A 26,226-nucleotide genomic window follows, 5' to 3' on the forward strand; every position below is an offset into this window, starting at 1 on the left:
GCAGGCCTCCAGCTTTCCGTGGGCATGCGTTGTGTGGGCGTTTGTCCCCCGATTGGCCCCCCTCGGACAGGCCAAGGCGCTAGGCGTGGCGTGATGATTTTGCACTGGTCACTGTTCATCTCACCGTGATAATACCCGAGGGGCACACCTGTACGGCCACTCTTTGTCAGACTCCCAAAGCCCCTCTGAAGTGGAATATACATGGCGGTCTTTCATGGGAGCTTGAGGACGGGGCTTGGGGCTTGGGGCTTGGGGCTTGGGGCTTGGGGCTTGGGGCTTGGGGCTTGGGGTAAGGGATAGCCCACGAGCATGGCACTCCTTTGAATGGCACTCGTTTACACATTGCGAGCCCATTGGCCCTCAATAGAATAAAGGCTCGATTGTATAAACACTATCCCTCATCATTAGTGCATGTAATTTGCTCGAGGACGAAATGGCGTGTTCATTTCAGAGTAACTTCCATGTCAAAGCGGGGGTATCTGTTCGTCGTGGGCTTTTATTTTTTAAGATAATATAAACCACTTTTTGGAGGTGAACTCTTTGATTGGTCAGTTCCTCCCATAGACTTATAGTGGATACCGGAAAAGTGCTCAGTGAGGCAAGCGAGAGCGCTAAATGGACCGCGCCATCTTTCAAGTTCCGGTTCGTCCGGTCCCAAACAATAGGCGCGTTCGACTTCATGCAGCACCGGCGGCGCCGACAGCCAGCTGCAGCCAACTGCCTTGAAGCTGAGAATGCCATTGGCTGCTTCAAGTCAGCCGGGCTGCAGGCGATGCCGGCACTGCATAAAGTCGAGCGCACCTATAAACTCCCTTCCGTGAACACCCCGTCACTAGAAACAAAACCGGCTAGCATTGCGGATTATATCAACGTGTATGAATAGACCCTGTGCAGAGGTGGTGCTTTTCCCTTATAATAATTTCATTGTATGTAACTTTTAATAAAAATTAACAATAATACAAACATTTAATATGGAGATTATTCTCGATTCCGTCCCCAGCTCCTGTCCTGAGATATGTCTCCTGTCATGCTAGCCCTAACCCCAGCTCCTTGTCCATGTCCTCCTCTCCTGCACATAGGATCCTCACATAGCATGCACAATGACAGTTTTTTTTTTACTGTCGCTATGTTCAAGTATTTTAGTCAGTCTTTTTGTCAGGTACACAGATCAACACAAGGTTAGACTGGGCACTGAAATTCTTAAGACAAGACAACGCAAGCACCTGGCATAACATAACATATAAGTACACAGAACATAATTTACATCTATGCTGAGCTTTTATTTGTCATGTACACAGAACAACACAAGGACACACGCTAGGACACATTTCTCAACATTTATGTCACTTTTTCCAAAATCTTCACACAGTGATCACAACACAAGTATATTCGATTAGATTAGACTTTAGTTTAACAGTTTTGAAACAGCCTGAATGGACTGTAACTGTAGGGTCAAATGTCCACATTTTCAGCCCAAGCTTTTTAAGACAATAACATGTCCATATTCACCTCAACAAAAAAAAAAACACAATTCACAGGATGTACACACAACATGACCCATTTTAAAGAGTTTTAAGGAAGCAATTTGAAATATTGTCTATTGCCTCATCAGAATGTCCGAAAAGTGATTGCTTTCTTTTTAAAGGCATCATGAGTGCGTGTGGGTGTTCTGGCATTGATGCAAAGGTCGACGTAGAGCTTGTATGCTGCTATTGATGCACTTCCTCCATGTGCCTGAATTGCTTGGTGTGCAAGGTCAAGTTCTTGGGAAGACCAACGCATTTTATACCCAGCTGGTAAGGCCAGACTGGGCGTGTGGGTTACTGTCTGTTGTTGCTGATTGTCATCGCGCAGCAGGTCTTCAAAGTCTTCTTCCTGTTGATGTTGTTGTGGTTGTTCGTGCCAGGCATCAGGCTTTACCTGGCTTAGCCCCACTTGCAGAGGTGTTATTTTAAAGGGTATTTCGTGGTCTAGGCGATATATCCTCAGTTTACTTACACCCGGTAAAATGGTTTTGCTTTGTATCTGCAAAAGTCTGAGCCTGGCTTGTGTGACGGGGAGCGCCATTTCGAGCCTGGACAAGCTGTTGTAGTCCACGTAAACACCCTGCTGCAGCAAGGCTACACAACTGAGGAAAGTGCAGACAGTAACCAGTTGTGGCCTACTCAGATTCCGTCTCTCTCCATCCAGACGCTCCAGCACGGCTAGCATCCATGGCATTCCGTTCTCTTTGGCGGCGGCCAAATTCTTTTCAAAGGTCAGCCCTCTGGAAATCAGTTCGACCACAACGTCTGCTTCGAAAAGAGCTGCTCTGGCTTGCGGCGTCGGGTTCTGCAGGGGGGCGAGCACGTTCCAGTAGTCCCGTTTGTTCCAACTCACCTTTACATTGCGCGTCTCGTCGTGCAGTTTGATGGCAGGGAAAAAAGTGATAGCCAGGGAAGTCAAAGCGGAATCTAAGATGTCTCTTACTGGCTTACCAGCTGCCTCCAGGAGAGCGGCCGCCCTTCCATACGTGTATGGAAATGCAAACATTTTGACTTTTAACAGCTGTTCCACTAGCTGACCAGTGCTGAGTGTGCCAGTGCAACGGCCGAAACTGGGTGGTTCGTTTTTGGTGAATGCTTCAAGGGACAAGTTGTTGTTTTCCAGCAGATCTGAAAGGACGACTCTTAACAGGCGTTTGCCTATGACGGGGAAAGCTGCCTCCACGTAATCCGCGAACGCAAATACTCTTTGAATTCGGGCCTTCTGCTTTTCATCTTTGGTCCAATACAAAAGTGGAGGGGGAGTGTCTTCCAAAGTGGCAGAGTTGACGGGAGCTAAGCCCAAGATTCCCCTTTCCCAGGTTAAGCTTCTTTCCTTGTCAGTGGCCGGCCCCAGGTTAGCAGCAAGAACCAAGTCATACTTGCTGGAGGGCCTTCCCCAAAAGAAGACTTCCAAAGCAATCTCGGCCTGGAAAGCAGTCCAGGACTCTGTGAATCGGCCAGTGCCTCGGCCTGCGTCAAGGGCTGCCTGTAGCGTGTCACAGAGGTGAGTTGGCAGTTCCCGCAGTAAACTGGTGAAGGTGTTGCCTCCTGGCACTCCACACTCCTCAAAAGGCAGTAGCATAGGCTCCTGTTCAATAAGGGCGCGCAGCTTTGGAACATCAAAAAAGTCTCTCCCACTGAGTGCACGGCACATCTGGTTTGCTGCACATAGCGTGACAACTTCGACCCTGGCGGCAACACGCGTTTGTAACTTTCTGGTGTGCTCTCTCATGTGAAGTAAATAGTCCCTGCTGCGGTTTGACATGGCCCTCGCGGTCATGTGGTGCATAAGCCCGCAGCAAACAATCTCCCCCGAAACAGGATGAGAGTAGTATGTACGTGTTCTGTTGTGCGGAGTATCTGCGTAGAGCTGTATGAATGTCAGTTGTTCTGGAGAAACTACAATTTGTTGGAGGCGCTTGCTGATGTCCATTTTTTTACCATCCAGATTGCTCTGAAAGTTCACAGTTTCCCTCATGGACAGGGCAGCGAACACACTGCCCTTTAATCCTACAAGCTTTTGTAGTGCGTACTTTGACCAAAAATGATGATGATCTCCACACTTGGACAGGATGTCACAAGCAGTGTGGATGCTAACACTTTTCACCCTGGCGACTTCACACAGCTGGCAAAGATTCAGGTCAGACCTTTGTTTCTGTCCAAACTTGGTCAAAATCACAATGGTCCTCAATGAATTGTTCTTCCCTGTGTTGGCTAGAGCATTGTCTATCAATGTCAAGTAAAATCCCTGGTCCGGTTCAAGGACATTGACCCTGGACAGGTCGTACATTGTGTTTTTCCGCACTGTGGGTCGCGACATGTCGTCTAATGAAAGGTTTTCTAACAACATGGTAAGTTGTGTATGCACTTCAACAAAGTACTTCAGTGTTTCGGTGTCCATGTTCTGCTGAAACTTCATCCAGTCACGTCCATCTCTTTCAGCGGGTATCAAAGCGACGGTCAAGCTCCATCCCTGTGAGGTGTTCAGAACATGAAACATGAACATGAAGTCACCCGGCCTGCAATTTCAGCTGTTGCTAAATAACATACAGTTCCTAATGGGCGTAATAGCTTTTAAAACTACCACACACAAACATACAAGTAAAAAAAAAAATGGGCGAGAGAGAATGCACCATTGAGCACAAGAAAGACAAATAATTAAATGATTACTGTGAATTACCTGGGATTCAGCCAGTTTAATCCCTTTGCAGTGCATGAGACATGCAAAACCCTTATCAGAGTAGACATGGTTGTTGCTGACGTGCTTTTTTAGCAGATGAAATGCTGGCTTCAAGTTGTACTTTGTCGGTTTATCAAAAGAGACATAGTTTAATGGCATTTTGATAGCCGCCATGTCCTGGAGCTCTAGCACCACACCATCAATGTCAAATCTGTACTCCAGAAAGGTATCTTGTTCGTATGCCGTCAGCCGGGTTGGATGAACAGAGATGTGTACGTCCTCGTCAGAGAGAAATTCTTTAACTCCGTTAAACTGACTGCGCCGGTGCGCAAGGTTGCTGGTGTTTTCTTTAGCTGTCGTGGTGTATGTCAAATGGTCAGCATCCGTTGTCGTCCTGCGCGTAAGTGAAACACAACAAGAGGATCTCCTGATGTCATAAAAGCTACTTCACAAAGGTATGTCAAGCAGATGGTCTGCATCTCATTAAAACAAACAAACTCCCAACATCTTCTAGTCTTAACACATTCTCACCATTCCCTGGGTGATAAAAAAGCCTACAGTCATGTAGTCAAAACATTACATTGTTAATTTCTCCAACAAGCAGCAATAGCTTTCAATGTCAGATCTGATCTATTCTTGTCGATACATAGTTTCCAATTTTGTAAATTAAATTGTGATCACTGGAAACAATTACTAATTCAAAGCCAAGTTAACATGACTGAAAAAATACCTCATGTTTTCCGTATCCACTCTAGCCAGAACAGAATTTTCACCCTGCAAGTAAACACGTTCCTTCATTGAATTAAATGCGTTGACGACTCATCAAATACTACAATCAATAGAAGAAAAAAAAACTAGTTAGTTACCTGCATGTCTGCATCATGGGTAGGCATTGCTGTGTGGATGGAAGTAACAGTATAGGCATGTTTAATAATACACACGTGATATTACACATTATTAGTAGGCTATGGCTTATATGTAGGCCTACTTTCGAAAACAGTAGTCGTATAGTTGGTCAAATAGAAAACCTTGTCAATCTGTAGGCTATGTGAATTAGGCTATTTACAGTTTTTTTCAATCGCTATGACAGTTTTTTCAATACCTTTAACAAGTTTTCTAAACTCTTGACACAGTTAGCAGAACATCCGCCTGTGCTGGCTATACAATTAACACATTTCTTGTTGCTTTGACACACAATGCATAGAGTAAACACACATTTTAAATGCTTGAACTTCTTTTACACACAAGCTCCACCAAGACCAACACAATCGATTTTTACGGACCAATTTACCAATGCTTTAACACTGTATGTCAGAACAGATAACACTATGTTCAAAACCTAAATTATTGGCTAAAGTCAAAGTAAACAGCTGTTCATATTGTGAATTGAAACACAAATATATCCCCTGTATTTTAATCCATTGCTACTGAGAAAAAGCTGGTTGAAGTTATGCAAATGCTATAAATTACAGTTGATTCCCAACTAGGAAACACTATGGTGTTGAGGTTCTTTCAATCGTATGACTATATGGTATATATACTGCAAAGTGGAGCTCTTTGTGCTGATCTTGTGTGGAAAAAAAACAATATAGAGAAACAAGAAGAAAGTAAGAATACAGTACAGTAATACCTGCACAAAGGAGATGAAGTACCAGGACAAGGGAGAGGAGTGGGACAAGGGCAAGGGAGAGGGAGAGGAGTTACAATGTGTGGTGGCCTCAGAGAAATGCAGTTTCTGTATTCCATCTGATGTTAGTGTTTTTTATGACATTGTGCTATGATTGACTGAATGTTACTGTGAAAAGAGAACGGGTGTTAGTGTTTGGTAGACATGGTGTCATTTTTAGTATATTTTTGTGTTATGACAATTAGTGTTTTGAGTTTAGTTTACAATGTGTGATTTTGAGCATGAAATTAACCGTTTTGCCAATTGTGTGTGGTAGGTGTGTTGGTGCGTTAAGAGTTTCGAAAAATTGTTAAAGGTATTGAAAAAACTGTGATAGCGATTGTAAAAAACTGTAAACATTATAGGAATGATTACCTACGTCCCTGCAGGCCCCAATCCAGTTATTATTAATTCAGGAACATACCAATCAAAACGAATAACAAGTATAATATTTTATATTTCTCAATCTTATTAACCTACCTGCTTCAGGCCCATCGATTATATTGCTCTGGAAGTCGGAGCCAAACCGCTCACGAAGTCTAAGAAGTCGCCGTGATATTGTGTCAAGTTCCATCTCTGCCTGTTTTTTTAATTCTTCAATACGTGCCCTAAGTTGTTCCGTCATTTTTTTCTTTTCAGTAAAAAAATATAGGCCTACTAGGCTAGAGTGCAACGGCAAGGAATTCAAATGGTCGGAAATTTAGCCTACTGACCAGTTAACGTTTTTGCATCTGTGGTCAAGATAAACGTAATTTTTACATTAACGCATATTCCTAAATCTTACGCTATAGGCCACACCTATTTTGGTGAGATCGGAATCTGTCACCTAGGGCTCCGGAACACATGTGACTTTAGTGTTTACTTCGCCTTTTTTTTTATTCAGATCAAATACAAACAATCCAGGGGGCTATTGTACAAAAGTAGAATAAAGAAATCCAGGATAACTGAAAAAGCGCAACTTCATCAACCATTTCTAAACAACTGCAATAGTAGGGTTTAAGCATTTAAGTAATGCATGTTAATAAAAAATACATAAGAACACATTCAGACGACAGCGGAATACCTGTTAAAAACGTTTATTTCGGATCAGAGCGGCAGCTGATTTAACACGAGACTCCAGAATTAATCTTAGCCTGGCTGTTAGCCTGCTCGGGAGCAGGAGCTGCAAAGAATAAATCTCCATGGTTACTTGGCTGGGTTTAATTCATCCTGCTTTCGTGCAACCAACTCAAAGCTAAATTCATCCAGGATAACTTGAATATCCCGACTTAATCCCTTATCCTGGTTTCGTGCAATAGCCCTCAGGCACTTAAGCAGTAATTTCCCAACCAATGAATATATCTCCTGCCTCAGTTTCAACAAGAATAAAACCCATAAACAGATATAGACAATACTTGATAACAACAAAAACAATACAAATAATATCAACATAACAAACACAAGGACATATTTACAGCCATGACCAAATGACCTCCTCCAATAAAAGTGGCCAGAGGGGAGTCAATTCATAGGGGTTCATTTCATGGCGTGTGGCTTTACATTTACATTTACATTTATTCATTTAGCAGACGCTTTTATCCAAAGCGACTTCCAAGAGAGAGCTTTACAAAAGAGCATAGGTCACTGAACATAACAACGAGATAGTCCCAAACATTGCAAGCAGCCAAAACATGAAGCATACATTGTGAAAAAGCTAAACAAGTGCCAAAAGGGAAGACCCATAAGAGCATGTAGTTATACAAGTTACAAATAAAACAACATGAACCATAAAAGTGCAGGACTGTACCTGTAAAAGAACAATCAACAGTAAAATATTACACAGCAAGTACAAGACTTAACTTCGTTATATCTAACCTACAATAGCAACAAGTCACTCAATAAGAGTCGTAGTGATCCTGGAGGAAACTAACAAATCCAGCCAAGCATTCTTAAGTGCCGTTGTACTCCCGGAACAAGTGCGTCTTGAGCCTTTTCTTGAAGGTGGGGAGACAGTCAGTGTCCCTGATGGAGGTGGGGAGCTGGTTCCACCATTGGGGCGCCAGGCAGGAGAAGAGCTTGTGTTGGGACCGGGCAGTCTTGAGCGGTGGGACCACCAGGCGGTTGTCTGAAGAAGACCGTAGGTGACGGGTGGGGGTGTAAGGTTGCAGGAGAGACTTGATGTAGATGGGTGCAGTCCCGTTCACTGCTCGGAAGGTCAGTACCAGGGTCTTGAATCTGATACGGGCGTTGATGGGTAGCCAGTGGAGGGAGATGAGGAGCGGGGTAACATGGGAGCGTCTGGGTAGATTGTAGACCAGGCGGGCCGCTGCATTCTGAATCCTCTGAAGAGGGCGGGTTGCACATGCTGGGAGACCAGCGAGCAGCGAGTTGCAGTAGTCCAACTTGGAGAGGACCAGTGCTTGGACTAGCAGCTGGGTGGAGTGCTCAGACAGGTATCTCCTGATCTTTCGGATGTTGTAGAGGGTGAATCTACAAGACCGGGAGACTGCGGCGATGTGGGCCGTGAAGGAGAGCTCGTCATCCATTGTAACCCCAAGGTTCCTGGCAGAGGATGAGGAGGTCACCGTCGCAGATCCCAGGGTGATTGACAGGTCGTGGGAGATGGAGGGTTTAGCCGGGATGATGAGAAGTTCTGTTTTGGCGAGGTTCAGCTGGAGGTGGTGCTCGGTCATCCAGGCGGAGATGTCTGCGAGGCAGGCCTCAATCCTAGCAGAGATCCCCGGATCGGTCGGGGGGAACGACAGGTACAGCTGGGTGTCGTCAGCGTAGCAGTGGTAGGAGAAGCCATGGGAGGTGATGATTGGTCCAAGTGAGGTGGTGTACAGAGAGAAGAGGAGGGGTCCAAGGACGGAGCCCTGTGGGACACCGGTGGAGAGCTGGCGGGGGTCTGACAGTTTGCCTCCCCAGGAGACCTGGTAGGATCTTCCCGAGAGGTAGGATGAGATCCACTGGAGTGCAGTGCCAGTGATGCCCATCTCTCCAAGTCTGTAGAGCAGGATCTGGTGGTTAACCGTGTCAAACGCTGCAGAAAGGTCCAGCAGAATGATGACGGATGACCTCGAAGCCGCTCTGGCAGACTGGAGGGCAGTGGTGACTGAAAGGAGGGCAGTCTCTGTGGAGTGGCCGGTCTTGAAGCCCGATTGGTTGGGGTCAAGCAGGTTGTTCTGAGAGAGAAAGTTAGACAGTTGGTTAGATACAGCACGTTCAATTGTTTTAGAAAAGAAGGGTAGCAGTGATACCGGTCTGTAGTTCTGGAGGACGGCAGGGTTAAGGGAGGGTTTTTTGAGTAGAGGAACAACTCTGGCCTGTTTGAAGGCAGATGGGAAGGTGCCAGAGGTAAGAGAGGAGTTTAGGACATGGAGCAGAAAAGTTATGATAGAGGGGGAGATAGTTTGAAAGAGAGGGGAGGGGACAGGATCAAGGGGGCAGGAGGTGGGGCGATGAGAGAGAATGAGGTCAGAGAGCTCTGACTCGGACAGGGGAGAGAAAGAGTTTAGACATTTAGTTGGGTCAGTCGTGAAAGGTGAGGGGGTAGGAAAGGTGGGTTTAGGGAACCGACTGCTAATGTCGGAGACTTTTTCCTCAAAGAAGGAGGAGAAGTCGTCTGCTGTCAGAGTGGAGGGGGCGGGTGGGGGAGGTGGGTTAAGAAGGGTGGAGAAGGTAGAGAAAAGTTTGTGGGGGTTAGAAGCAGAGTTAATTTTGTTAAGAAAGTAGAGGGTTTTAGCACCAGTTATGTGAGAAGAGAAGGATTTAAGGAGGGAGTGATACTTATCAAGGTCCAGACCGTCTTTGGACTTGCGCCATCTCCTCTCGGCTGCTCGAAGGGTGGACCGCTTTTCACGAATAACATCCGTAAGCCACGGGCAGGAGGGAGAAGATCGTGCAGGCCTGGTTGACAGGGGACAGAGAGAGTCAAGTGATGCAGTTAACGTGGTTAACAGGGTGTCGGTGGCAGTGTTAGTGGGGTAGGACGAGAACTCGTCAATGGGAGGGATGGAGGATGTTACAACAGAGGAGAAATGGGAGGGGGATAGGGAGCGGAGGTTGCGCCGGAAAGTTACGAGGGGAGGGGAGGTAGGAGGAGTTGGAGGGAGAGAGACAGAGAATTTGATAAAGTAGTGATCAGATATGTGCAGTGGGGTTACAGAGGTTACATATATATACATTCACACCCACAATACGAGACATACAACGAGGCTGGAGGAAGAAGACCTAAGTCACGTAATGTGTTGGCAAAGTATTGTTGAGTTGCTCTTGCGCATGGTTGTGTTGGAAGAGACCGCGCGCCTCAGTGCGCCACTGCTCGCCATAGCGCGCCACAGTGTCCGAATCCTCAATGAGCAAAACAGCAGACCAGATCTTCACAACTATAAGCACATTCTCAGCTTCACACTATTGGCGAAATACTACACACAGTGGTTTTGCAAATCACTAAGTAATAATGTTGTTTACAATATGTGCTTCATGTTTTGGGCTACTCGCAATGTTTTGGGGCTCTCTTTTTGTTATTATCAGTGACCTATGCACTTTGTAAGGCTCTCTCTTGGAAGTCGCTTTGGATAAAAGCGTCTTCTAAATGAATGAATGTATACAATGTATCCAGTGTTTTTGCCCAGTTCGGTAAAGTGCCCACTAGATAGCAGTGTAAGAGCACAAATAGTAAGGGCAGAGCCTCTAGTCAATGTGATGGGTATGAGCATAAATTGCATAGTGTTTCAAGTTTCAAGTCTTTTATTGTATAAGTAGCAATAGCTTTCAGAACAACACAAGGTCAGACTGGGCACTGAAATTCTTAAGACAAGACAACGCAAGCACCTGGCATAACATAACATATAAGTACACAGAACATAATCTACATCTATCTACATAAATAATCGACTATACTAACCCTAATACAAAAATGTCCTAAATTACAGATAACAATAAATAATACACTATACTAGCCCTAAATGCAACATAAAACCTATTTCAACCCTATAACCCATTCTAACCTAGGTGGAGTACAATACAAAAGTGCAAAATGCAGATCAGTGACTATGTCAATGACCATACAGGAGCCTGGTGGCGTACAAATAAATAAATAACATTACAAAAAAACAAGTTAGGAATACACAGGGTTGAAGACAGCTGGACAGTACACATATTAGCCTTATTCAAGAAATAAAACATGTAATACCCATGGCAAAATGTACAATTGTTTGTCTTACATGTATCCTATTTTAATAGTTACATAATGCAATAATGTTAAACACACACAACATTGTATTTGGTCTGCTCATCTTTATTACATTGACGTGATTGAGACTGCTTACTCGTTCCAAGGCCTATTGACAATGTGATTACAATAGTTAAACACAGTGCACACACACATCATTTATGACAGGACATTGAGGATCGGTTCAAGAACATTAGTTCCCAAATGCATCCCTAGTTGTAACTCTAATTTAAAAAAAATGTGTTCAAGGAACATTCTTCGAAGAACTGGTGGCGTGTACTGGTGGACTCCACTTCAGAACAAAGGCTATAATCTTTCAATCCTATTAAAGCCTACATTATTCTCACATACATGTTACATGGTGCTCATGCAATGCAAAGAGAAGGCAAGATCCAGAAAGGTAGTTCACTCTTTTCTTGGGGTCATGTTTAACATAATTATTGTTGCTTCTTATTGAATGACTTTTTGATTTGACTTAACATGATTATATGTTTTTAAGTGTCTTCTACCCATTTTGTAACATTGATGTTCTTTGGGGTCATTTTCACCCCAGGCTGTTTTAGCTGTATGATACATACAAGAAATATCTAAATGTACATACATTTGTTTTGAATGTTATAGGGTTATAAAATGTTATAAAATGTAAAGATATTATGGTTCCCCTCCCCACTTGAATGATAGGGTAGACTTAGTGCTCCTAATGTCATCAAAGTGGGTTTGCATATATTCCATAGTCAGTCAAAAGGTTGTTTTGATGTATAAAGGGGGGTGGGGGTGGATTTTTTTATTTTATTTAAAGGGCTATTTAGGTGTGTGAACAAACAAACAAAAGTATCTGACACAAAAAAACCTGGGTACAAATCTGATTCTGGGCGTTAAAGTAGCTACTAGCTTTTTTGCTATAATTGGGTGCATTTACATGTTAATGTTCATTAATGTACACAGACGGCTCGCGTTTTGCAGCATTGGCAGGAAGAGCTACTGATTCTGAGACCTTAAATTAGACTCTTTCTGTGTTATCTTGCAGGACACGACCCAGCCCACACTTGGAGCCGGCAAGGACATATAAGTAAAACACTTGTACAACACTCTCCTGCATTTCACAGCCATACAATGGAATATCAGTCCAGTGAGATTCCTCTCTTTCTCTCCATCCTCCCCGTTCTCCTCTCTCCCCCAGTGTCGTACAAGCGTCTCCTGTCTCTCCAGAGTCTGAGTGAGGTTGCCAGTCCCTGGAGGGGGCTGACCCTGAACCGCTGCCTAGTTCTGGCCCTGCAGCTGGTTCTGGTCAGCACATCCCTTGCAGTTGAAGGTTCAGACCATCATAAAGCCCCCTCCTCACTCCACCCTGGAGCCCCCAGACGAGGCCCCCTGGAACACATGCTCTCAGCCTTAAGGGAGGGCTGGCCCCCCCGAGGGGGGCAGGGGGGCCAGGAGGCTCTGGTCCGGTTTGGAGTGTGCCCGGGGTCGGAGGGGAGCCCTGTCGCTGCCCTGGCACGGCTGGTTGGTGCTGGAGACAGACTGCGTGTCATGCACCCTGAAACAGGTCACCACGGAGACACACCCGGCCTCACTCGGTTCATATTCAGCACATCATGCATCTTAATAACATGTTTTAATTTTGTTTATTCACACAGAGCTGTTGGAGGAGAAGGGAGGAGGAGGACGAGGACGGCTGGTGTTGAACTTTCACCTCCCCCTCTCTCCGCTCCTGAAGCTGCATCCTGTCCTTGCCCTGGCTTTCAGTGTTCCCATGACAACCTCAGACATGGAGGTCTCCTTCACCAGCCCTGCCCTTCAACCTCCTACACAAGTGAGGCTCCACCCATCTCCTAGGCCCCGCCCCCAGGCCAGGGAAATTGTGGTCTTGACTTTAAATGTTTCTGTGTCTCCCAGACGCTGTGTCTGTCATCGAAGACCCAGTACCTGGTTCTGACTGGACAGCCTTCAGGGGGCCACAAATGGAGAGTTTCTGTCACATTGAAGACACCGGAAACAGAATCAGGCATGAACCAATGTTCAGCTATACTTCATCTGAAGTTCAGATCCACTTTTTTGGCTAGTTAAACCTCTCTAACCCCTTCTCTCTCTGCAGGGAAAAAGTTGTCTGAGCTACAAAGTATTCTGATTGGTGGAGAAACATCAACCCCTCTGCTACTGTTATCATTGGATAGAGCGACAGGAAAGAGGTGAAGTTTCATTGTTTCACAATTAAATCACTTTCTAAGCCAGCTCATCATTAAATTTACATTTTTATAGCAGATTATGTTGTCCAAAGCGACATCCAAATTGTATTATGTCACAGAATTGCAGAATTGCCAAACCATGACTTGATGATTCCTCCTGAGTTCAGAGTTGTTCATCTGTGTTCCCCAGAGAGACACCGGAGCCATGCGGCTTCCTGTGTGAGCTCCAGAGCTTCCTGTCTGAGGTGCTCCCACAAGTGCCCCTCCAGAACTCCGCCCCCTTCCCCCTGGCATCCCTGAACTCCCTGCCCCCCCTCCCCCTGGGCCCCTCCTCCAGTGAGGCACTCCTCCTCTGCCTCATCAACTCCTCTGGCCCCACACTGTTCTCCTTCCCCCAGAGGAGGCCAGTGCTGGGGGGGCAGGGGGGGGCCCTGCTGGGGGGCCAAAGTGGGGAGCTTTCCCTGACCCCCGTCTTGCTGGAGACCCTGAGGCTTCGGCTGGCGGAGGCCGTGGGCCGGCTGGGGCGGGAGGAGCTTGGATTCAGCGGTATGGACAGGCTGTGGAGGCTGCAGGAGCTCAGCGCCCTCCCCAGGCCAGGAGAGGAACTGCATAAAGGTCCACATTCTTGATTAAGATGCTCATAAAGATCTGTATTTGTCTTTGATCTGTCTTTGGTGAGTGTGTGTGTGTCAGTAACGGGGGGTGTCCCCACCCCCAGGTGGGGGTTGCTCCAGAGAGAGACAGTATCGGGCCCTGCTCCTGCTGAAGGCCCTGCACATGGTTCAGGGGCAGCGGGAGGTGAAGCGGGGCCTGCGTGTGGCGCGAGCATCCCCTGAGCGGAGCTCCGTCTGCCAGCTGCACAGTCTGACCGTATCCCTAGAAAGCTTCTTCAGGGACCCGCCGCACGCCAACATCAAAAACTGTGAGGGCAGCTGCCACTTTCCCATCCTGCAGGGCGTCAACGGCAACAACCATGTCATGCTGCTCAACAGCCAGGTATCCTGCACACCCTGCATACTGTACACTACACTTACACCATGTTCATTATACCTTACCCTCCACCCTACTCAGTGTAGGAACAAGGTGGAAGTGCAGCTCTGACCAGCCTGTTTGTGTGCAGGTGCAGAGAGGGCTGGAGCTGGGACGAAGCCCCTGCTGTGTGCCCCTGGAGTACGGCCCCCTGACAGTGGTGGAGCTGGATGCCAACAACGGAGCCACCATCAGCATAAAGGACAACATGGTGGCCAAGAAGTGTGGCTGTCGCTAAAGAGGAAAAGAGGAGGGTGGAGAGGAGGAGAGTTGGTCACACCAGTGCAAGAAACCCTCCCCAACCCTCCCTCGCCCCACCTAAATTATCGCTTTCAGTTCTGTAGTACGTTTTAATAAAGTGTATTTAAAAATAATCAGGACCTCTTGTAATTATTGTCACCTTTTGAGATATCCTGAAAATTTGAATGTGAATGCATTCATGATTTATGACATGATGATGTGCATGATGGCTGCACTAAAAGCCTTCATTTGCAACAGGACATTATTACTGCAAGAGACCATATGCCTTACAAAATGTCATCCTAATAACAGGTTTAGTCGATTGTGTGTGTGTATGTGTGTGTGTTTGTTTCCAGCCTGTCTGTGTGTGTTTCCAATATGTGAAGGGCCAAGGAATATATCACAAATGATTTGTATTTATCCCTTGACCCCCCATAGTTTAGATTACTTTTCGGCTCTATATGTATGGATGATTACGGTAAATAATCCAGGTCACGGTGACACTAGAATAAATATTGATCTAAAACCATTATCAAATGTCCTCCTAATAAGGTTGTGTGTTTCCAGACTCAATATATACAAAAAATAGGGGGCCAGGGGGATATATATATATATTTTTGTATTTACATGATTAAATAGCAGTACATAGTACTTAGCCGAGGAAGCCCCTGGCCCCAATCTTAGTTACTAATTTCGGCTCTATATATATATCGGCTAGTTATGGTAAGTAATCCAGGCCACGGTGACAAAACCGCTAGAATACATCTAAAAGCATGTATTTACAAATAGAAGGTTTTCACCGACGTCACGTTCTGAGCAGTAACCTGGATGCACGGCCATTGTGGAGGCACTTGGTGTAAATAACTGAACGGAGTACATGGAGTATTGTGCGCTTTGGATACTTTAAGTGAATGTAGCCATGTGGACGATTAGAACCTCACTTTGGATTGACGACAGTATGAAAATATAGGACGGTTTTATGTTAATATCGCTCTGGAAAAGAGCGTCTGCTAAATGAGTAAATGTAATATAAAATGTAATCTTCATGAAAGTCAGTTGGTTTAACTGTTACTGTAGCTAGCTAAATGTGGGAACGGAAGATAAAGTTATAAAGAGCTAGCCTAGCTAAATTGTCGTCCTTTAGTTTAAACTCCGTAATGTTAAGCGTATATCGTAATAGTACTTGTTTTTGTACTACTTTAAATGCAATGACAAATACACTGAGTAGCCTACAGAAAATATGCGTCTGTATTTTCTGTATTGTAAAGTAAACTAATGGCGCCCCATTACTATCCCCCATGTTGAGAAACACTGTCCACATGTTGAAGTGCTTGTTGTGTTCGAAAAAAAGGCTTGATATATAAATACTATCCCTCATCATTAGTGCATGTAGGCCTACATAGGGTTTAGAGCAATGCAGATATTCTTGCAGCGCGTTGTCATAACTATTATAAAAAGATTTTGCATTCACCTGTAAACTAATGGTTTGTGTTCTGTTCCAATCCATTTACCTAGCGTCCTCAGGTCTCTGACAATGTCTTCTAGACGGGATGGCCAGTCCGGACAGAAGCCGGGGTGGAGCAGGATTGTGCGGTGCTCAGAGGAAGACTCTGCCATCTTGAACTTTGTGTGCAAGCGCAAGCGTGAGACCCGAGGTATCCTGCTGTGGCTGGAATTGGAGAAGCGGGGTCTGATCAATCGTAGCTGCTGGTCCATGAAGGTTCGCTATCAGAAGTACATTTACATTTAGTCATTTAGCAGACGCTCTTATCCAGAGCGACTTACAGTAAGTACAGGGACATTCTCCCCGAGGCAAGTAGGGTGAAGTGTCTTGCCCAAGGACACAACGTCATGCACACCGGCCGGGAATTAAACTGGCAACCTTCAGATTACTATGCCGATGCTCTACCCGCTCAGCCACCTGACTCCCTAAGTACCTGTGTTTCATTGCTGCAGAACCAGGCCAGTCTTCTGAACCAGAGGTCGGAAAGCCAGCCTCTATCCTAGTGTGGCTGTAATTGGAGAAGCAGGGTCTGATAAATCGTAGCTGCCGGACCATGAATTAGGTTCGCTAACAATTGAGATTTCATCTTTGGGAGTATAATGTGTACAAAACCTTTTTTATAATGCCTTTTTAATGTGTTCACAGTGGTTCTCAAGTGCCATCTCAAGCCGGAGTAGAGGACTTCCCCCATTTTTTCCTCGCCCCAGCTGGAAGACCTGTCGTGAACCACCCAGAGTACAAACAGTAACCTTTTTCTATATGTTAGGTGAGAAACAAGTGTATTCCCCTTTCCCGCGCTGCGCACCAGCATAAACGTATACAAAGTTACAGATAAATGGGTACTGTGTAGACGGTGATTGTGTGTTTTTTTTGCAGGTGCATCATGAGCGTGCATGTAGGCCTACATAGGGTTTGGGGCAATGCAGATATTGTTGCAAGGCGTTGTCATAACTGTTGTAAAAGGATTTTGCATTCCCCTGTAAACTAATGGCTTGTGTTCTGTTCCAATCCTTTAACCTAGCGTCCTCAGGTCTAACCCCGACAATGTCTTGTAGACGGGATGGCCAGTCGGGACAGAAGCCGGGGTGGAGCAGGAGTGCGCGGCGCTTTGGCAACACGTCAGAGGAAGACTTCGCCATCTTGAACTTTGTGTCCAAGCGCAAGAGTGAGACCCGAGGTATCCTGCTGTGGCTGGAATTGGAGAAGCGGGGTCTGATAAATCGCAGCTGCCGGTCCACAAAGGTTTGCTATCAGAAGCACCTTTGTGTTTCATTGCTGCAGAACCAGAGGAGGGGAGGACACAGGGTTAGACAGGTAGAGGACTTGGGGTTAGGCCAGGGGTGGGGTTTGTTGCGTTCAGGATCGCGGACGAGGGGGAGCACGCGGGGGTTTAGGGTTAGAGAGGGAAGAGGACTTGGGGTTAGGCCAGAGGAGGGGAGAACACAGGGTTAGACAGGTAGAGGACTTGGGGTTAGGCCAGGGGTGGGGTTTGTTGCGTTCAGGATCGGGGACGAGGGGGAGCACGCGGGGGGTTAGGGTTAGACAGGTAGAGGACTTGGGGTTAGGCCAGGGGTGGGGTTTGTTGCGTTCAGGATCGGGGACGAGGGGGAGCACGCGGGGGGTTAGGGTTAGACAGGTAGAGGACTTGGGGTTAGGCCAGAGGAGGGGAGAACACAGGGTTAGACAGGTAGAGGACTTGGGGTTAGGCCAGGGGTGGGGTTTGTTGCGTTCAGGATCGGGGACGAGGGGGAGCACGCGGGGGGTTAGGGTTAGACAGGTAGAGGACTTGGGGTTAGGCCAGGGGTGGGGTTTGTTGCGTTCAGGATCGGGGACGAGGGGGAGCACGCGGGGGGTTAGGGTTAGACAGGTAGAGGACTTGGGGTTAGTGCTGGGTTTGGGCCCTATAGGTGATTGCTGATGGTTGAGCGTATACTGTGCTGTGCCACATAAGTCAAAATAAAATAAAAAAATTAAAAACTCTTTCACTTTCCCTTGTCCCTTCCTTCCTTGAAAATAGTTGTCACCCAGAGAGTTTGCGTGGGCGGGGTGGTACACACCATCACCTTCCCGCAGTGTTGGTGTTAGAATTGGGTCGGTGGTTTGGGGAGCTTGGGGTTATGGCTCAGGGTTTGGCTGTTGGCGTTGGCCTGGGGTGAGAACGTAGAGGTAGACAATGGGTCGGGCTGAAGTAACGTGTCCGTTCTGATACAGCAGGTGCTGTGTGGCGACGATGGTTGAGTGTAAAAATAGTCACATGACTTGGCAGAGTGACGTCGTGACGTTTTTGAGCCCCCCAAACGCCAAACCCCTCCCTCCAATTGAGCTCTATAAATGGAGCAGAGGGCGCATGGGCGGGTGGGCGGGCTAAATTTTCAGAGTAAATTTTGCAGCCCGCTTCTGACAGCTGCTCCGTTCATCCCTATTCATTTGGGGTCCACCGTTATTAATGTGGGGTTATTGCTGTTATTAATGTGGGGTTATTGCTGTGCTGCGGCAATGCGCTTCTCATCCCCGTTGTGACGGGTGTGTCTTTTTGTTGGCGTTTAGCTGTTGATAAAAGGCTGTCATTACTGAGCAAAGTCGATGTATTGTGCATAGCTCCGTAGCGGGGCGAGGGCGGCATGGGAAGACGTTGTGCGCGCAACACAGCTCATGCACCCACATACAATGTGTACAGTGGAGAATGCCCGCAGTCATTTGTGTGTGAGTCGTGTTTAGCTGTTCGTGAGAGTGTGGATTTGTTGAGCAAAGTGTATATACACATATTGCCGAGTGGCTATTGCACGCTGTCGTGTTGCGCCCACAGCGCGCCACAGTCCAGAGTCCGTGCTGCGCGTCTCCCCCAGTCAAAAGCCAGCGCTCCAGTTACGGATTTGTGTTATTGCAACAAATATGCTGCAGTCCCGCAGGGGGCGCCGCACGGCCGGCCGGCTGGTCAAAATGCATTGCTTCAAATGAAGAAGACGAACGCGTCGTTCACTCTCTGTGGTCGTCATTGATTTCGTTCGCAAGTGGCGAGCCAGACCAAAACCCCCGTTTCATTTTATCCTAATGTGTGAACATGTGAGAAAAAATGATAAAGAAAACGATCAGTGATAAAGAGAAGCAATCGTCGATCCATAAATTCATCAATCAATCAATCAATCAATCAATCCAAGCTTCTGCTCCAAATGACGTCAGTGCGGTCAGCTGTGGGGTTTCATTGGGGTTTCATTGGGGTTTGGGGGGATAGCCTAGCCCTCCTAGCCAGCCTGTGGGTAGTGGGCATACGTAGGTAGGTAGGTAGGGTAGGTAGGTAAGGGAGAGCCCACGAGCATGGCACTCATTTGCATGGCACTCGTTTACATACCGCTAGCCCATTGGTCGAGGCACTTTGACACCGCCCAGAAAATGTCAAGACAGTGCACGGACGTTACAGGGTTTTGAAACTTTGCGCCACCCTGTGGACAAAAAAAGCCACTGCGACAGTCAAAGTCGAGCACTAGGTCAACGGTTGTGGCCTCGGGCGTCTGGTGAAGCCCTCGTGCTTGCTACGAGTCTGAGAGGCGCGCGCGGGCGATCTCCCTGCATTCAGCAGGCCTCCAGCTTTCCGTGGGCATGCGTTGTGTGGGCGTTTGTCCCCCGATTGGCCCCCCTCGGACAGGCCAAGGCGCTAGGCGTGGCGTGATGTTTTTGCACTGGTCACTGTTCATCTCACCGTGATAATACCCGAGGGGCACACCTGTACGGCCACTCTTTGTCAGACTCCCAAAGCCCCTCTGAAGTGGAATATACATGGCGGTCTTTCATGGGAGCTTGAGGACGGGGCTTGGGGCTTGGGGCTTGGGGCTTGGGGCTTGGGGCTTGGGGCTTGGGGCTTGGGGCTTGGGGCTTGGGGCTTGGGGTAAGGGATAGCCCACGAGCATGGCACTCCTTTGAATGGCACTCGTTTACACATCGCGAGCCCATTGGCCCACAATAGAATAAAGGCTCGATTGTATAAACACTATCCCTCATCATTAGTGCATGTAGGCCTATGTAGGGTTTAGAGCAATGCAGATATTTTACTGAACAGCAGACAGACAGACAGACAGACAGACAGACAGACAGACAGACAGACAGACAGACAGACAGACAGACAGACAGACAGACAGACAGACACACACACACACACACACACACACACACACAGACACACACAGACACAGACACACACAGACACACACAGACACACACACACACAGAGAGATGCTCAAAACAGTAACCCTTTGATATGTTAGGTGAGAAACAAGTGGATTCCCCTTTCCCGCGCTGCGCACCAGCATAAACGTATACAAAGTTACCGATAAATGGGTACTGTCTAGACAGTGTTTGTGTGTGTGTGCGCGTGTGCATGTGCGGGAAACTGAGAGACGGGAGATATGTGTGCAGGTTCTCGAGGGAAGGCAGATTGCAGCCAATCACCTTCTCTGCAGTGCGGATGACACGCTGCAGCCTGCTCTTGTCCTTGGCAGTGGCAGCAGCAGCAGCAGCAGCAGCGTACCAGGTCAACAAAAATAAGAAGGCAAGTGAAAAAGGCAGGTAACAGCTGTTTTCTTGCGAATCTTGCACTGCGCCACCTTAACTGGGTTGTGCTCCTTTGCACTGACGACTGTCATATACAGTGCCAACTGTTTGCATTCAGCACCGTACTTCTAACTGTAATATGCAATCAATTTCCACTGCACTTTGACACTTTTTTTTTTTTTTAAGGATAGCTTCTGTCCATACTTTATTGCACAACACCTGCACTTACTTCTGGCCAGACCTAAACTACATTTGGTTGCCTTGTACCTGTACTTGTGTAATGACAATAAAGTTGAATCTAATCTCATCTTTGGTTCTCCAGGGTGGAATGCAGGAGAAAATCAACGGGAACCACATTGAAAAAAAGGACCAGGAGCCCTCGTCATCGTTGTTACCTGTTGGGATGTCCTGAAACTATGAACGCCAACGCAGGTAAGTAATACACAAGGTAAGTGATGTACAAGAAGTAACATACACATAGGAAAAGGTTCACACACACACACATATATATATATATATATATATATATTTATTCAAACACTAACAGTGTCTGCAGGTAGGTAGGTAGGTAGGTGGGTGCCAAATATTTGGAGATCAAGGTAAGTGGTGTTGCAACGTTTTTTAGTGTGTAGGTGAGTGCCATTTTTGGACATCGTTACCATTGTTTGAGCTGCTAAATCAATGCTAAACACACACACACACACACACACACACACAGACACACACAGACACACACAGACACACACAGACACACACACAGACACACACAGACACACACAGACACACAGAGACACACACACACACACACACACACACACACACACACACACACAGAGAGAGATGCTCAAAACAGTAACCCTTTGATATGTTAGGTGAGAAACAAGTGGATTCCCCTTTCCCGCGCTGCGCACCAGCATAAACGTATACAAAGTTACCGATAAATGGGTACTGTCTAGACAGTGTTTGTGTGTGTGTGCGCGTGTGCATGTGCGGGAAACTGAGAGACGGGAGATATGTGTGCAGGTTCTCGAGGGAAGGCAGATTGCAGCCAATCACCTTCTCTGCAGTGCGGATGACACGCTGCAGCCTGCTCTTGTCCTTGGCAGTGGCAGCAGCGTACCAGGTCAACAAAAATAGGAAGGCAAGTGAAAAAGGCAGGAATGCAAATGGATGCGTTGTGAAATTGTGTGTTTGCTTTTCTTTTGCAGGTGCTCTGTGGCGATGGACGAGTGTGTAAATCACGTGTCTGCAGGGAAAGGTAGGTGCCACATATTTGGAGATCAAGGTAAGTGTTGTTGCAACGTTTTTTAGTGTGTAGGTGAGTGAGGGGGTGCTCCTGGAAGTGTGTGACCAGTGTTGTTTGTAGCTGTGCCAGGCGGTTTGTTGTTCTGGTGTTGTTTCAGCCTGGTGTCTATCGATGCCCCGGTTTCTCCAACGTAGTGTTTGTGGCAGAGGGTGCAGGTGATGACGTAAACCACATTGGAGGTTTGTGAAGTGAGACTGCCCGGAACCGGAGCTGATGTGTGACTGTGGGGGTTTGTGATGAATTTTCCGTTCTTGTAGGGACTCCACTACCTGCCATCGAGCACATCCAGAGGAAACGCTGTCTGCATCGAGCTCGCAGCATCCTCCAGGACTCCCCTCGCCCAGCCGACACACGTCTGCCTTCACTTTGTCACTTGCACTACTGGAATGTCAATTTGCAACCACTGTCTGTTTATTGCAGTCACAGCTGTTTACAGTAACAGCTGTTTACTTGCGAATCTTGCACTGCGCCACCTTAACTGGATTGTGCTCCTTTGCACTGACGACTGTCATATGCAGTGCCAACTGTTTGCATTCAGCACCGTACTTTTAACTGTAATATGCAATCAATTTCCACTGCACTTTGACACTTTTTTTTTTTTTTTAAGGATAGCTTCTGTCCATACTTTATTGCACAACACCTGCACTTACTTCTGGCCAGACCTAAACTACATTTGGTTGCCTTGTACCTGTACTTGTGTAATGACAATAAAGTTGAATCTAATCACATCTTTGGTTCTCTAGGTTGGAATGCAGAAGAAAATCAACGGGAACCACATTTTAAAAAAGGACCAGGAGCCCTCGTCATCGTTGTTACCTGTTGGGATGTCCTGAAACTATGAACGCCAACGCAGGTAAGTAATACACAAGGTAAGTGATGTACAAGAAGTAACATACACATAGGAGAAGGTTCACACATATGTATATATTTATTCAAACACTAACATGGCACTACGAGACAATCAGGAGCAGCACAGCCTCCATGGGCTCCCTGCACACTGGACACTGTTTGTTGCCCCTCTGCAGCTTGCGAGCGCATTGATAGCAGGAAATGAGGTGGATGGTGGGCCCGTGCACGATGCATCCGTTCTTGGGCCGGCTCTGGCAGATGAAGCAAGGGTCCAGGAAGCTGGCGGGTAGGTCGGCCTGCAGAAACACACACACACACACACAATAGTCTCCAAACTGAGTTATCACCTTTGTGCCATGTCCCATGTGCATCATTTGTGGAATTAGTACTGTTTTGGTGGCAGCTATATCTGTACTGTCCAGCCATACATAAATGCCATCCAACGCATTATATGCGTGTGTTTGATGGCATTTGTGTATGGCTGGACAGTACAGGTGAATCAAGGAGAGAAAGAGAACACACATTCTCCAAAGTGACTTACAAACTGTGTACTGAGATGTCAACATGTATCCATGGACGCAAGGCTCTGGGGTTAAAAGGGCAGGACTCACAGTGGTGCCGTGGACGCAACGTTCCTCCTCTTCCTCTTTGGCCGAACCTGGCCTCTTTCCTCCCCAATAGCCGGTGGATTCCCCTCCTTTGTTGAAAAGAAAGTATTTGATGTTAGCAGTCAGTTCCATGAACCCCTCTTTCCTACTCACACTCCCTCCTCTAGGACTGACCCAACTACACGTCTAAACTCTTTCTCTCCTCTGTCCGAGGCAGAGATCTCTGACCTCGTGACCTCATCCTTTCTCCTCGCCCCACCTCCTGTCAGTCACTATTCCCTCCAGTCTGCCAGAGCTGCTTCAAGGTCATCTGTGACCATTTTGCTGTACCTATCTGCAGCATTCGACACGGTCAACCACCAGATCCTGCTCGATACACTTTCTGAGATGGGCATCTCTGGCACTGCATTCCAGTGAATGTCATCCTATACTGCTTACCTGGGTTTAACACGGGAATGAGTTTTTGGCTCAGCCTGGAGAGGAAACGTCTTGGACACACACACACACACACACATACCTGGGGTTACAATACAGATGCTGGCTGTCTGCACATGGTCTACACACATTTCAAAATAAATCACACACACTTCCCAAGGGGCATTAGGCAGCTGCTTCCTCTCCATGGAAATCCCTTGAGACGTGTGCGTGCGCGTGTGTGTGTACGTCTGTGTGTTGGTGTGAGAGCAATGTGTGTTCCTTACAGTGGCTCCTTCACAGAGAACGTGTCGATCCCCAGCGCGGCCCCCAGAGGATCACTGCCTAGGTTGACAATGTGCTGCTGCTTCTGGTCGTACAGCTTGTTCTGAAAGATGTACCGGCCAAGGTAGAAGATCACCTGCGGGGACATAAATGGTCAGAGCCGGCCTGAACCCTGTTGCCCTAAACCAGTGGTTCTCAACGCTGGTCCTCGGGACCCCCTGCCCTGCATGTTTGAGATGTTTCCCTGCTCCAACACACCTGATTCAAATAAATGGGCCTGTTAACGAGCCATTCATTTGAATCAGGTGTGTTTGAGGAGGGAAACGTCTAAAACATGCAGGGCAGGGGGTCCCGAGGACCAGGGATGAGAACCACTGCCCTAGACTGCAGCGCAGAGGCTGGAGTGAGGACCAAATGTTTGTCATTTGTTTGGACACGCTGCTGGGAAACTATCAAAGAGGAGCAGGGACAACTAAAGCATTCTAACACCTGTACCTCTACTTGTGCCAAATGGAAAAATAAACTAAATCTACCTCCTTCCTGGTGTACACATTCTTATTTGCACCCGCGTGCCTCAGAAGGGAGCCAAGTGCGGCTGTGGGTCTCACCTGAGAAGAAAAACGAAAAGAAAGAGAAAACATTACATCATGCTTTGGTATTTCATTGTGGAGAGGGTAGAAATGCAGAGGTTTGTGTGCTTACTTTGAGCGGAGCTTGGTGTCTCGAACCGGTCATGTTGACGTACGTATGCCTATCTGGAGCAAAGACACAGATTAATACATTAACTCAGAGATTAATACATTAACATTAACTTCAACCCTGAGGACCAGCCTTCAAGACCTCTGCACGATTGATAACCAGCATATTGTTATGGTTCATGTGTTTGTTTGTTTTTTTGCAGGTGCTCTGTGGCGATGGATGAGTGTGTAATTCCACGTGTCTGCAGGTAGGTAGGTGCCAAATATTTGGAGATCAAGGTAAGTGTTGTTGCAACGTTTTTTAGTGTGTAGGGTGAGTGCCATTTTTGGACATCATTACCATTCTTTGAGCTGACACAGATTAATACATTAACTCAGAGGTCTTCAACCCTGAGGACCAGCCTTCAAGACCTCTGCACGACTGATAACCAGAATATTGGTATGGTTATGGTAGGCTACGTAAGGGTTGGTGTTCACTAGCTACAAATTGATATTGGCTACTACAGTTCAACAATGGCGTCTGAATTACAGCAATGCGCAGTACAGTTTTGGCAAAGCTTACACGCGTCGTGTGGTTAGCCTTTAGCAAACACCATATTAATAGTTAACATGAAATATAGCTAGAATGAAACCCTACTTTACAAATGTCACAAATGAACTTGCAAAAATGACACAAAGTACATAGATCTGTTGTTATTGAACCTGGAGAAATTACCTGAGTGTGCGCGGCCTCACTCGCCGTCATCCGAAATGGCGCTTCTAATGGAAATGGAAAGACGTCACGACGTCAATTGGCAAACATGTTGAAACATGTTCAATTCAATAAGAATAAAAGGTTGACAAGCACTTCCGGCAAAAAAAAAGAAAAAAAAAAGTATTTTCTAAATGAGAGGATCTGTTACGGATTCGTGCTATTGCAACAAATATGCTGCAGTCCGGCAGGGGCCGCTGCACTGCCGGCTGTTCAGTTGATTTTTCATATATATATATTTTTTGTTGTTGTTGATATATTCAGATCTTGTTGTTATTATCAGTGACCTATGAACTTTGTAAAGCTCTCTCTTGGAAGTCGCTGTGGATAAAAGCGTCGGCTAAATGAATACATGTAAATTTAATAATACAATTTCTGAACACAACGTATAGACTTGTTTCAATTGAAACATGAATGTTAAAATCTACCTGGTAACAGCACAACAACGTAGAAGCGGATCGAACTCCAATTGGTCAGTAAGACAGGCCCTTGTTAGCTTTTAGACCTATAAGAAGCAGGCCATAACACAAGAGTCATAGATGGGCATTTGTCTTCTGTTCCTTACCAATTGACCGACAGGAGCGACGAGGTTAAACTGCGGAGAAGAAGTGTAAACTGCTGTCGATTACAAAAGTAAGTGTTTCAATGCCTTTCTAGCAGTGTGTGACTCGGTGGTCCGTGTTGTGTCGGTCTCCTATCATCGTGCTATGCGCTTAGTTCATGT

At 46.7% G+C, this 26,226-nt stretch overlaps 2 protein-coding genes and 1 long non-coding RNA gene across 3 annotated transcripts; 2 read left to right on the forward strand and 1 right to left on the reverse strand.

Annotated features, from left to right (window-relative positions):
* Positions 1 to 1,562: 1,562 nt before the first annotated feature.
* On the reverse strand, positions 1,563 to 3,846 carry LOC146281785 (uncharacterized). The gene has a single exon (XM_084701980.1). It carries the CDS (start codon positions 3,844 to 3,846, stop codon positions 1,609 to 1,611), a length of 2,238 nt encoding a protein of 745 aa, XP_084558106.1. The 3' UTR covers positions 1,563 to 1,608.
* Positions 3,847 to 11,459: 7,613 nt separating this feature from the next.
* On the forward strand, positions 11,460 to 14,646 carry LOC146281786 (anti-Muellerian hormone-like). The gene is made up of 8 exons (XM_084702060.1): positions 11,460 to 11,487; positions 12,268 to 12,633; positions 12,727 to 12,900; positions 12,984 to 13,109; positions 13,183 to 13,276; positions 13,464 to 13,888; positions 13,992 to 14,269; positions 14,394 to 14,646. Exons 1-8 carry the CDS (start codon positions 11,460 to 11,462, stop codon positions 14,538 to 14,540), a joined length of 1,638 nt encoding a protein of 545 aa, XP_084558186.1. The 3' UTR covers positions 14,541 to 14,646.
* A 731-nt stretch (positions 14,647 to 15,377) lies between these two features.
* Positions 15,378 to 17,071, forward strand: LOC146281787 (uncharacterized). The gene is made up of 3 exons (XR_014762499.1): positions 15,378 to 16,262; positions 16,499 to 16,608; positions 16,692 to 17,071. It is a non-coding gene; the product is annotated as an uncharacterized LOC146281787 (long non-coding RNA).
* The last annotated feature ends 9,155 nt before the right edge of the window (positions 17,072 to 26,226 follow it).

This window comes from Hypomesus nipponensis, chromosome 7, assembly GCF_054491055.1.
Source record: "Hypomesus nipponensis isolate SF chromosome 7, ASM5449105v1, whole genome shotgun sequence".
Taxonomy (NCBI): domain Eukaryota; kingdom Metazoa; phylum Chordata; class Actinopteri; order Osmeriformes; family Osmeridae; genus Hypomesus; species Hypomesus nipponensis.

Coding starts and splice junctions, on each gene's coding strand:
- LOC146281785 (XM_084701980.1), bottom strand. CDS start 3,846: ATGTCGCGACCCACAGTGCGGAAAAACACAATGTACGACCTGTCCAGG.
- LOC146281786 (XM_084702060.1), top strand. CDS start 11,460: ATGCAAAGAGAAGGCAAGATCCAGAAAG. Junction 12,634..12,726: donor TGTCATGCACCCTGAAACAG/GTCACCACGGAG, acceptor ATTCACACAGAG/CTGTTGGAGGAGAAGGGAGG. Junction 13,110..13,182: donor CAGGCATGAACCAATGTTCA/GCTATACTTCAT, acceptor CTCTCTCTGCAG/GGAAAAAGTTGTCTGAGCTA.